General features: G+C 36.6%; 1 protein-coding gene across 2 annotated transcripts in view; it reads left to right on the top strand.

Annotated features, from left to right (window-relative positions):
- The first annotated feature begins 706 nt into the window (after positions 1-706).
- The window catches only part of LOC143231925 (uncharacterized), a 30,353-nt gene continuing 17,524 nt past the window's right edge, over positions 707-13,535 (top strand). Inside the window, exons 1-3 of one of the 2 annotated variants that reach the window (XM_076466781.1) lie at positions 707-1,760; positions 6,955-7,438; positions 7,990-11,306. In XM_076466781.1, the coding sequence (XP_076322896.1) occupies positions 1,346-1,760; positions 6,955-7,438; positions 7,990-8,041 (951 nt within the window). In that variant the 5' untranslated portion in view covers positions 707-1,345 and the 3' untranslated portion in view covers positions 8,042-11,306. Of the gene's footprint in view, positions 1,761-6,954; positions 7,439-7,989; positions 11,307-13,535 lie in introns of those variants that run through there. The other variant, XM_076466780.1, reaches the window with a different exon arrangement.

The raw sequence follows: 13,535 nt of genomic DNA on the forward strand, positions 1-13,535 counted from the left end.
GTTAAGAGGAAACAAGCCTGAAATGGGAAGAGCTAAACTGGAAGAGAATAACTTTTACTGATGCATCCAATTTAAAAATTTTTGGGAACAATAAAAAATAGTCTCTTAGATAGAAGAGAAGAGAACCTGAATGACGATCAGCGTACATTATCTACAGTGAATACTATGAGCAAATGATGTGGAGATCTACACAAAACTGATGGCATCCTGACTGCTGACTGGTACAAGCAGAAATGAGATCCGATGGTCAAGACAGCGATCTCAGTCATGCAGCAAAAAATGGTTGAACGATACCTAGAAAGAAAAAATAGCAAGGTCAAACGGCAATTGGACAAATAAATTGAATAACGGGAACTATTTAAGACCATTTGGGAAAGTATTTTATAACTATATATTGCCAAACTTATATTAGCATGAAAATTATATGTTAGTGGTGAGGCGCAAAGTTATACCGTGAGTTAATTGTGCTCTGCCTACCACGGGTATCGAAACCCGATTTTTAAAGACGTAACTTCCAAGAATTATTTCTGAGCCATGTACTGATCTGTTTAAAACAAACACGTATTACTTATGCATCATACAACTTGATGACGTTTATTTTGTATTTTCTGTAATAATGTATTGTATAAAAGATAACTTGCTTACTTTTCTTCATTTTATACGTTTCTATGATTAACTTCAATACCTGTTATTTTCTTAGTGCAAAGCTACACAATGGATTACTTGTATGCTGCCCATCGAGGGTAACTGAACACCGTATGCTTGCGTTATAAGCCCGTAGACTTGCTGCTGGTCCACCAGGGGGCAATTACAGTCCTTGTCAGTTTTTTTTGTTTTTTTTTAGAGAAGTGGATATCCTGGCGGAAAAAAATAAATGTCTACGGCTAGTCCAACTGATGATTGATTTTATTGTCTTTTTTTTAAATATGCGTTACTGTTACAAACTATTTAATGCCTTTTTTGATAACGAATTTATGAAAGTAACTTAATTTAGTAGGAAATATGACGTTTATAGCAGAACAATAAAACTGCAAGTGTTCGTATATGTATTCAGAACTTCTTCAGAGAAATGTACTAATCACGATTCGCTTATATTAACTATATAAGTCTAAAAATTCGAGAAGAGCGCCAATCAGAGTCCTTGCGTTAATTCACGTGCTTGGCTAGACCGCCGTAGTTTAGTGAAAGGTGCGAACATTTCTGATCCAGCGAGCATCTTGTGCAACCACAATGTTTCTCTGTGCCATCTTTATTTAGGTAACTAGAATAACCGTTGTCATGGTGACCGTGAGTGGATAGGCTAAGAGCAAACACGAAAAGCCAGAAGGCTAGTCGTTTCCTTTACATGCAGCAATCTTCAGTCTTCATGTCCAGTCAGAGGACTGATCAATTACCCTTTCCTTATAACGGCTGTGTGTTATTTCCTCGTTTGAACCCATACATATATGGGCTGTCTCTCTTGCAGCCTTACAATGTAAAGTACTCCGCGACAACCCTGTCCCAGCTTGGGTTTCGGGGTGGTATCCAGTCGAAGTCTTCTTCTATATATGATGCTATAACAGACAGTAGAGCCGTCATCAGTATGAGAAATGAACAGCCCATGTTGGCTCCCCAACTTCAGCCGAAATACAAATTAATGGTTCATTCTCCAAAGCCGACGGGGTCCGAGTCGTCTAGTCCTCTGCTTGTTTCTTGCCCGTCCACCCCAGAAGGATGCATAGAACATCCAAGTACTTACGAGGATAGCAGGAACTACTCAGGTAAAAATTTGTATGTTGAAAAGATAACTTTAATCTTGAAATCTTGAATAAAAAATAGACAAATAAAAAAGAAATCTGGTTAATCAACTATACCTATATGTATATATATAAAACTGACCTTACAAAACGTTTTCCTTTCTTTCGTAAACGTATAAATACAAAGCGAACAGAGAATACTTATGAATTTATTCTTTGTATTATCAAATGTTAATGTTTCTATATTTCTAGCAAATATATATTTTGAACGACAGAGCGAGGACTTGAAAACAGTGTAGAATTACGTTTGTTCAAAGTGAAATGAAACCTTCGTTTCGTCCATGACTAACGTTAGTTAGAAAATACCTTTTAGTGACAATGTTTGCTGTTAACCGTAAAGCTACACAAGGAACTATCTGTACTCTGCCCGCCACGGGCATTGAAACCCAATTTTTATCGCTAAACCGCCGCTTGAGGGCACATCTTTCAGTACTAGTATAAAGAACGTCATCTAGACGAGTTTAGTATTTTAACACATTATGTTTGCTTGTTTTGAAATTTTGTGCAAAGCTACTCGAGGGCTATCTGCGCTAGCCGTCCCTAATTTAGTGGTGTAAGACTAGAGGGTAGGCAGCTAGTCATCACCACCCACCGCCAACTTTTGGGCTACTCTTTTACCAACGAATAGTGGGATTGACTCTGAAATTATAACGCCCCCACGGTTGAAAGGGCGAGCATGTTTGGTGTGACGGGGATTCGAACCCATGACCCTCGGATTATGAGTCGAACGCCTTAACCCACCTGGCCATGCCGGGCCAACATGTTATGAAAAAGCAGTTGAAGAAAATGGTTTTCTCAATAAGTCAATAACACTTCACGTTTTAATATTCTTAACCATAATGATTTAATGATAGATATTTAATATAGCAAATTTTCATGTAAGCTAGTTATAATAAGAATATATAGGGAACTACAGCAAGTGTACAATTATTTTTATAAGAAAATGCAACTAAAATGTTGAAAAGTTCAGGTATTTATGAAAGTCAGTGTTAAAATTAGGATTTGAGATCACATTTGAACAAGTATCGTCGAATGCGTTATAATAACACGAAAGTTTAGATATTTTTCTATTGTCTAATAAAAGATATAACAAATTAACAACAAGGGGGCACTTTTTGTCCACCCCCTGTATATGTAACAAAACCACAAATCAGACTCACTTGTGGATACAATAACAAAACTACAAGTCAAACTCACTTGTGGATACAATAACAATATATTAGAATATCAGACTATTCTCTTTTTTTCACCTCCATTAATTTTTTCAACTGCTCAAACGTTTATATTTCCCTTTTTAAATTAAAATCTTATTTTAATTATATTTGTTATTGTTATCATTAAAAAAAAAACGCAGTTTATTTATTCTATAATTTCATGACTTCATAATTCCTATTGACTTTAAACAACCAGTTATTCTGTTCTCTGACTTCTACCTATTCAAATTAGGGCTAAAATTTATAAAATATTTTTATCGAAAAATAAACTTTCATGTTTTACATTCCATGCTCAAAAAAAAAGAAAATGTAAAAACATGGTTCTCTTACAATTTTGGTTTTTCAAAATATATTCATAAAAATGTTTGCTTGCAATTACTAGGCTTTTTTTTTTGGAATATCTAACATGGAATTTATCCAGGAAAACGAGGAATGTATGGTCTCATATAACGTAACGTCAACCAAAACAACAACGGGGAATATAAGTGAATTTATTTTTAATCTTAAATCACCAGTTTCATCAATATAGAGTTCACCCCAACTTGGTCCGGCATGATCAAGCGTGTTAAGGCGTGCGACTCGTAATCTAAGGGTCGCGGGTTCGCATCACGGTCGCGCCAAACATGCTCCCCTTTCAGCCGTGGGGGCATTATAATGTTACGGTTAATCCCACTATTCGTTGGTAAAAGAGTAGCCCAAGAGTTGGCGGTGGGTGGTGATGACTAGCTGCCTTCCCTCTAGTCTTACACTGCTAAATTAGGAACGGTTAGCGCAGATAGCCCTCGAGTAGCTTTGTGTGAAATTCCAAAAACAAACAAGACAATATTCTAGTAATTAAAGTCTTTACAAACTTTGTGTATTTTATTACAAACACAAGAAAGAGTAAAGATATCTTTCAACACCAACATTCATAATAAAGGAAAATGGGATTGACCGTAACATTATAACGTCCCCACGGCTGGGAGGGCGAGCATGTTTGGCGCGACGGGGATGCGAACCCACGACCCTCAGACTACGAGTCGCACGCCTTAACACACTTGGCCATGCCAGGCCCTTCTTGTTTTAATTGTGTATTAATAAATAAAATATCAGTGTGTATATTTGAACAATGAGCCACGACAAAAGGTATAATATTAGATTGATGAATAATTCGTGAGCGTTTTTAAATCATTTCATTCGAGCATTACATGCAAGGCTATACAATACTTCAATGCATGAACACATTACACCCAAAACATTTATTATGATACTTTATTTCATGTAATACCTAGGTATATAGTATGCATTGTTTTAAACGAAATTGCAAGAAATTAAATGCGAAAAGCAGATGGTGTCGAAAATGCTTGATTTTGTCCACTTGACATTCCATTTAATAAGCTGAAAATGAAAGCAAAAATTAAAGACATATGAAAATCAAACACACCATCTATTAGAGCAAAAAATTATCTACCAAATGACATGAAATATTTTGCGAAAGCGTTTCATTTATGAATATATTTTTTAACTTGAAAAAACGCTCACGAATTATTCCTCAACCCAATATTTTCGTTAGATTCACAAACTCTCTATTTAATTTTTTATTATTTTTAAATGTTATTCTTGTTAAGACAATTATATTATTTTATACAGTTACCTCATTTCTTTCAAATAAATGCGTTCTGCATCCATGTACTAACTCTATTAACAAAGTGCTTTTCAGCAAGTTACGACTTTAAGAAACAAAATATGACGTCATCCGCCAGCAGACCATCTAACAAAGCTAGTGTTTTCATTTAACTCGAATAATAAATAGTACACTTAAAACCAAGGTCTACTAATAGTACATCTGAAAGCTTCAAACGTTGAAGGGCAAGCAGACGTACAGAATACATACTTATGGTCTTTTCTCAGTAATGTTTATTTAGTCTAAAAGAACTACACATTTTTATTCTCAACTTTCAGTCCTACAACAAAACTGCTTTCGACGATTACCACCGAAGTCCAATATTATTTAAAACAGAAAATTAAACAAGAAACTGTTGTGTTTGATAATGTTTTCATAAATATGTCCCATAAAATTAACCAGAGAAAATGGATATAAAAATTAAATATGACAGTTGGGTAAAGAACTAGCTTACATTCAACCTCTTATCAAACTGAACTTGTAACCACAATGTCAAAATACTTTTATCGGTATAGATGCACAAAGGATATTATTGTTTTTATTCATTATTCTGTGATCAGACGGCGTTGCAGTGAAAAATATGTAATATATTGACTAATAGTTTAGTCATTAAATTAATACACTATACAACATCCCAAAACACATCCTTAAAACCACTTATTATAGCAAAATTTGTACTCAGTTATGCTGTTATTTGCGCAAAATTGCTCAAGAGACAAGTAGCCATCGCGGGAAATGAACCCTACATTTTAGCACTAAAGCTGTCTTCTGAGTCACCGGGGGGACATATAATTTTATATTTTGTGTAATGAATTTAATAATATATATCTATTTTAAAATCTATGTTTAAATGTTTATTGCAAAAGTTCTGCCCGTTCTATAAATGTGCAGAAGATTCTTGAGAGTGAGAATCAACAATATACGCTTTACATTATTGCCAGCTGAACTTTCGAAAACCTCACCTTAAAGTTCATAAATCAACCGCCAAGAGACAGTTTTCAAAATATTGTTGGTTTGATACAGTAGGTATACTGTAAGCCTCGCAAGATAAAACTGTGATAAAACTTATTAATTGAGAAACTACAGATATTTGACTTGGAACGTTTACAGATTTCGAACATTACAGACCATTTAATTTCAATGAATTAACTTCTAACGTTCGTATTTCTCAGAGGACTTTAGATATCTTCGTCGGTAAGTGGCGTAAGGCCAGCCATAAATAGAGAACTAGCTAGCTTAAGCGAAGTGTTTCAGTATCAACTCAAAATTAATTCGCTCATCGTGACCGTTGATAAAATTTGCAGTTTCAGACCAGGTAGAAGACCCAGTATTATTTGTAAGTTTTAAACCTTTTGTATACAAACCATTATTTATAATAACCGTATTGTTGTTTGTATATTAAGATATATTTGTGTTAAGAAAGAAAATTGTGTGTATCAGTCTTGCTAACAGTTGCCATAAATCTGATACATATCGACATTCAATTGGCTTCTACATTAAAACTAAAATTTCAGGCAATTTCAAATTTTAATACTTAACATAACAAAACACAGATTCGTCGGAAATAAATTATAATAGATATTAAGTGTCGTTGTCGTTGTTCTGCAGCAGTGAAACAAATAACTGTTCGTTTATTTGAAATAAAAATTATTTGAAGAAACATAAATAGCAACAACAACTTTCTCTAATTCTACATTTTAGATCGCAACAGCCTTATTTTGTACTTTTTCGCTAGTATAGAATAGTTCGCGAATATTTAAAGTTTCTAGTTAGAGGTATTTATGAATTTAATTTCAAGTAATACGTTTATGTTAGTTCTACAAACTTTTAATGGAAGAATTAGATACACTGCTGAAATGGAATAAAACTTTCAAACTTTCAGTAAGTGGCCTGGCATGGTCAGGTGGTTAAGGCACTCGACTCGTAATCTGAGGATAGCGGGTTCGAATCCCCGTCACACCAAACATGCTCGCCCTCCCAGCCGTGGACGCGTTATTATGTGACGGTAAATTCCACTATTCGTTGGTAAAAGAGTAGCCCAAGAGTTGGTGGTGGGTGGTGATGACTAGCTGTTTTCCCTCTAGTATTAGAGTGCTAAATAAGGGACGGCTAGCGAAGATAGCCCTCAAGTGGCTTCGCGCGAAATTCAAAACAAACCAAACAAACTTAATAAATGAGTCCTCGTGTAGACGCTTACGATTATTTTTATTTATTTTTCTAATGTATGTACAGCTTAACTTCTAAGTGCTTATACTGAACGTTTTTACGCCCTTTTCACCAGTTTCTTCCTCATGGTTAATGTCCAGTCAGATGCTCACTGCACGTCAAAAGTCTAACCTGTTGCCACCAGGTGGAGCTTCTGGTCATCTAAGGCTCAACGATGACAGCCCTCTTTCGCACTCATCATCAGGCTCCAAAGTTGGTGAAAATGGTCAATTGTGTATGTCCAAAAGGAAAGAACGACGAAGACGGACAGCTTTCACGAGCGAGCAGTTACTACAACTGGAAAAAGAATTTTACGCCAAGAAGTATCTGTCACTCACAGAGCGATCCCAGATTGCCAGATCGCTCCGACTCAGTGAAGTTCAGGTGAAAATTTGGTTTCAGAACAGACGTGCCAAATGGAAGAGAGTTAAAGCCGGGCTTGCGTCAGGTCGTCCAGTGTGTAACCGTGATGTCACAAAAATCGTAGTGCCCATCCCGGTGCACGTAAACCGAATGGTAATCCGAAGCCAATACCAACAGCTAGAGAAGTCCTCGACAAGGTAAGGAATGTTGAGGAACAGTTCACATTGTGTACAAAACTCACGGACCAACTGGTTTACTGGACAGATTAACGGTATATAACACAGATGAATCTTCACTGTTTTACTGGACAGATTAACGATATATAACACAGATGAATCTTCACTGTTTTACTGGACAGACTAACGGCATATAATGTAAATGAATCTTCTACTAAACGAATGGAAACTTACTTAAAGTGATTTTTTTACAGAGCTAATGATGTATTTTATGGAGTAAATATTTAACAGTATGCTATAAAGATTGAAACCTGTATTAAATTTCTATCGACAGGTCAACCCAATCATGACACATATCTGACCTCTGTGACCATTATTAATTGTTTTCTTTTTTAGTTTTATGTGTACAGTGTCATGGAATATATTGGTAACGCAAAGCTCATGAGTCTAACGATCTAATCCCTCTAATACAGTCATAATGTATTTCTAAATATACTAAAGTATCTGAATCAACAGGAACAAAACTACAATATATGTGTTCGAACACTTTTCTTGGTCTGTCTTTTCCACAGCATGAAAAACCGCAGGCTGTCGTCATCTCTGGAAGATCACAAACATTCCTGACTGGCTGACAGAAATAAAGTATTGTAGAACGAAGAGTTTACAACAGTTTCACTAGCTTTGCTATGACCTTATTTCATCATCTTATTCCGCTTTCTTGTATTAAAATAGACCCACAGTTAAAGAAATCCTCGATCAGTCTCTGGTTTAAAAGAAAAACTCCCACTTTTAGAAGGTTCTGTCGGTATTCATAAATGTGTTTTGTTTTAGTATCATAAGAAAACCGACTTCGACGAAAGTGCTGATACATACTCTAAAGTAAACAACTGTTTGTTTTGAATTTTGCGCAAAGCTATAAGAGGACTATCTGCGCTAGCCGTCCGTAATTTAGCAGCGTAAGACTAGTGGCAAGGCAGCTAGTCATCACCATCCACCGCCAACTCTTGGGCTACTCTTTTACCAACACATAGTGGGATTGACCGTGACGTTATAACGCCCCCACGGCTGAAAGGGCGAGCATGTTTGGTGCGACGGGGATTCGGACCCGCGACGCTCAAATTACGAGTCAAGTGCCTTAACCACCTGGCCATGCCGGGCCAAAGTAAAGAAATTAAGATATTTTATTAGATAAACAACAATGGGTGTGCTATGATTGGCGCCCTCATTGTCAAATAAATTTATTTCGGAAAATAATTTTATTTTTCACCAGCACCATAACCATAAGCAGTTTTCGAATGAGATCAAATTTGGGTTTCAAGCTATATCTTCCAGTTATATGTGTGTGTCAGTAAGTGAAGCAAAAATAACAAGAAAAAAAAAGGACCATGACCTCTATGTCTTCAGAGCTAGTTATGGTCACGTCTTTAACCTCCAATTGTTGTCCTATATCTGAATGTTAAACGCAATACATTTTTCAGATTTGATAACTCTACAATTTTCTCTTCTTGAATTGTTCATCAAAAAGCGTAACAAAATGTATTATCTACAAAAAACACCAGGCGGTGAATAACGCAATTGTCAACGTATGAAATGTAAAACAGGATTCTTCATTATTGCACAATCAACGAGTTTAGATTTTAATGTAAAGTAGCACAATTTGACCCAAAATAAAATAGACCTATGTTAGTACGTACGTTTGCGTGATGTTTTATTCACAAAGTGATTTGTGACGTGTGCTGAGACTGGTTCCGAAAAAAAAAAAGCCCAGAAATTTAAGTCGCTGTTATGAAAATATCAGTTCCTTCCAGACATATAAATTTTTTTTATTTTTTTTAATAAAGACAAAAACTGCCGTTTTTCAACAGTGCGTTAGGTCAGACGTTCTCAAATTTTCTTAGGACTAGATCGCCAGAACATTTCCTACCGATTAGGCTCTCCACCTAACTAATTCATAAATGCTGTGTACTTTATCGGTACTCTTCATTTGAAATGCTTACTACGCTCTCCCTACACTATTTTGCAGCCGACAGAATGGAAACCCCTGCATTGGATAACTTAGATTTGCACATCAGTTCACTAGAAATGCACAATACGTGATGAAGTGCAAATAAATAAATCCACTGCTATAGTTTTCAGGAACCACAGGCCTGGCATAGTTTGCTGTACCCAACTTATTATTTACGAACCACAGGCCTGGAATGGCCTGCTGTGTTCTGCTGTTGTCTTTACAAACCACAGGCATGGCATGGCCTGCTGCAGTCTTCAGCAACCAAAGACCGGGCATGGCCTGCTGTGCTCTGCTGTAGTGTTCAGGAACCACAGGCTTCACATGGCCTGCTGTGTTCTGATATAGTCTTCACGAACCACAGGCCTGGCATGGCCTACTGGTTAGGATGCTCTACTCCCAAACTGTTGATCGCGGGTTCGAATCACCTTCACCAAACATACTCACCCCCTTCAGCCTTGAGGGCGTTATAATATTTCAATAAATTCCACTATTCGTTGGTAAAAAGAGTAGCCCAAAAGTTGTTGGTGGGTGGTGATGACTAGCTGCCTTCCCTCTAGTCTTAAAGTGCTAAATTAGGGATGGCTAGCGTAGACAGCCCTCGTGAAGTTCTGCGCGAAATTAAAAAAAAAAATTTAATGTTCTAATTTTTCTACTTCATCTGTTTTAAGCTTTTCCAGATTAAACTTTTATAAATTAATTCTTTTATACTGAACAGTAACCTATTCCCAATAGCTAGGAATATATGCAAGCCTGCTGCAAAAAAAGAAAGAAAAAAAGGCACGTACTGGGGGTTCATTAGCAGTTTGCATGTTCGGGCTGTTAATCTAAATATTCATTGTTCCTGCCCGTTGCGGTGAAAACTCGCTTCTCACTGTGAAGCTGTGAATGAATTGTAACTTGATGTGAAATTCTGCTGTTCTATTATATTGTCCCAAGTGTTTATTGTGAGTGATGTTGACCAGCTATATTCACTCTAGTCTATCAATTTAAAATTAAGACAGCTAGAGCATGCTAGAAGCAGTCTTTACGTAGCTTTGCATGAATATTGGAGATAAACTCACAAACTGTCTCTGTAATAAGGTTAGGCATTCCTTCGAACATTTCATGTTTTGCTCATTGGTTGAACCTGTCATGTGATCCATATTTCGCACATATCGTGGTGAAAACATTTATCTTTACCCTGGTTTATCAATTTTTAGCTTTTATTTAGAATATATAAGGTAAATAATAACACAACTAGAATATAGACAGGGGCGTAGATCCTGGGGGATATACATCCCCCCCTTCATTTTAGGTGCGGGGTATGGTGCATACAATCCCCCCCCTACAGTTTGGTCTGTCGAATTGTTTTATTGCATCACAGGCCTACAAATTGTGTGTTTGTTCTTGTGATTCTTACCAATCGAATTACATAATTAGGCCTAGATGTAGGCATTTTTCTTAATATAGGCGTACTTCTAGGCCTAAGTTTACATGCAAATATTGTGGCAAAAAGATTACTCTGTGACTGCACGTTTACAGCTTTCAGGTTCACGTAATCAGAGATTACCAATCTGCAAATTGAACAGTCCACATAAAAAAATGGGGTTGCAAAAATCATCACCCCCCCATCGGGTGTAAAAAATCTACGCCCCTGAATATAGATGTCTCTGTGTAAAAGTTTAGGGTGTTGTGAATGAAATATCCATTCTATAAAAATATTTGGTAGCAGTGGTTGGGTGGCAAGCTTATGTATATATATATTTCTGTATACGAAATTACTGAAGTGAATAACATTTATGTTGAATGTAAACTTAGAGACGGATTACGGGAAAATATATATAAAAATAGCGTGAAGCTGTGTGTAATCTTGTAAAATAAACTATACAGTTCTACGGATGAGATCCGAGACCTTGTACGTATTTGTTATACCCCCCCCCAAGAGTTTTCCCCAGCAAATGACCATATAACACAGTCCTTCGGTTGGACCTCACAGTTGACTAAACGTCTATCAATTATCCGAAACTGTTGGAGGTGGAACTTTTCTCCTCGAAAATCTCGTTACCGCCACGACTGTCACCTCCCGGTCAAGCTGACACGTTAGGATAAATCTTCCAGTGAGAAAATTGGCCGTCGTTTAGGGAGAGAAAGTGTCACACTTAACTTCTGTAATCATTAGCCTCTCGAGGATAGTCGTTACGAAAAGGGCGGCTATTTCCCGCGTATCGTTATCACAGTACTTGGCAGTTGTTTCACGTAAAAATTGCAATACATCAACCTGACAGGTGTGCGTTTATCGTATCGTTCCCCAACACCCATGAACTCAATACTGATACTCTTTTTTATTTTTTAATGTGAGTGAAATTTTTGTCGGCCAAACCTGTTCAGAGAGAAACCAACTACATTCGATTTAGCGGTCAAGAAGCCAATGCTTAAGAAAGCTTATTTTTAGAAACATTTGACATATAGTATTTATTCCTTTCTATCACTCCAAAGACAGTGATTTACCATAACTGCTTTTAATCGTATCGCGTATTTAGATGTTCCAAGTTTTATAGTTTTAAGTGTTTTTAATTATGAATTTTACTTTTCAACACGTTTAAAAAAAACATACAAAAACTGCACGGTAAGCCTGATGAACATACAAAAACTGCACGGTAAGCCTGATGGACGATTAACTCCGGTACAACTGTATTGTTTATTGATAACTGTGTTGTATAACCAGAAAACCAAATAAATAAATACAAACTTGTAAGTTAAGCGATAATAAAAAAAAATGCCGAGATTACAGAAGTAAAAACACGAGAAAAGCGAATATCATATTTAAAGATGTGAAGTCATAAGAAAGTGAAGTGTTTCTGTCTTAAACGTGTGAAGTCATAAAGAAATGAAGTTTTTCTGTCTTAAATGATTGAAGCCTTAAAAAATGAAGTGTTTCCGTCTTAAAGGGGTGAAGTCATAAGGAAATGAAGTGTTCCTGTCTTAAAGAATTGAAGCCATAAGAAAGTGAAGTGTTTCTGTCTTAAAGGGGTGAAGTCATAAGGAAACGAAGTGTTATATTTAAATAGGTAAAGTCACTCTAAAAGGGAGTGTCTGGTTTAAATGGATAAAGACATAACAACAAGAGAGATGACCTTGAATCCATTCATCTGATTTTCCTATGTATTGTTTTGTTTAAAAAGGTACAAGATATATTTGCTATTCCAAGGAAGTTTCACCTGTGTACTTTATATTCACCGCCATATTTTCCAGTAAGTTTCACCTGTGTACTTTATATTCACCGCCATATTTCTCAGTGTATTCCTAGTGAAATAAAATGATACAATTTAAATAAAATTAGCTATCTATCGTGTTGATAACAAATTCTAGTAAAATATTTTCGTTACCACACTCACTAACATGTAGACAATCATAGATGAAATCCTTTTCGAGCAGTTTTTACTCTTGTCGCCAGACACCGCCTACACAAATAGCGTGACTTATTTAAGATATTGTGTTTGTTTGTTTTGGAATTTCGCACAAAGCTACTCGAGGGCTATCTGTGCTAGCCGTCCCTAATTTAGCAGTGTAAGACTAGAGGGAAGGCAGCTAGTCATCACCACCCACCGCCAACTCTGGGGCTACTCTTTTACCAATGAATAGTGGGATTGACCGTCACATTATAACGCCCCCACGGCTGGGAGAGCGAGCATGTTTGGCGCGACTCGGGCGCGAACCCGCGACCCTCAGATTACGAAGCGCACGCCTTAACGCGCTAGGCCATGCCAGGCCAAGATATTGTGTAGCACGTTATTGGTCAATTTAGGCCTTGATCTTCTAAGGACGATTTAGATATCAAGTTCAGTTCTTCCTGGTAAAGTTATATTCATATCTTTATTGCGAATTGACCACTCAAAGCACTTTAATTAGTAATTCATATTTCCTCCATTATAACAAAGAATCACCTTTTTAATTTTCTTGAGGCTTTCAAAAATATGTTGGAAAATATTTACAGTTGATTTGTTTGTTTGTTTTTGAATTTCGTGCAAAGCTACTCGAGGGCTCTCTGCGATAGCCGTCCCTAATGTAGCATTGAAGACTAGGGGGAATGCAGCTAGTCATCACCACCAACTCTTAGGTTACTCTTTTACC

The sequence above is a fragment of the Tachypleus tridentatus genome, chromosome 11 (assembly GCF_004210375.1).
Source record: "Tachypleus tridentatus isolate NWPU-2018 chromosome 11, ASM421037v1, whole genome shotgun sequence".
Taxonomy (NCBI): Eukaryota; Metazoa; Arthropoda; class Merostomata; order Xiphosura; family Limulidae; genus Tachypleus; species Tachypleus tridentatus.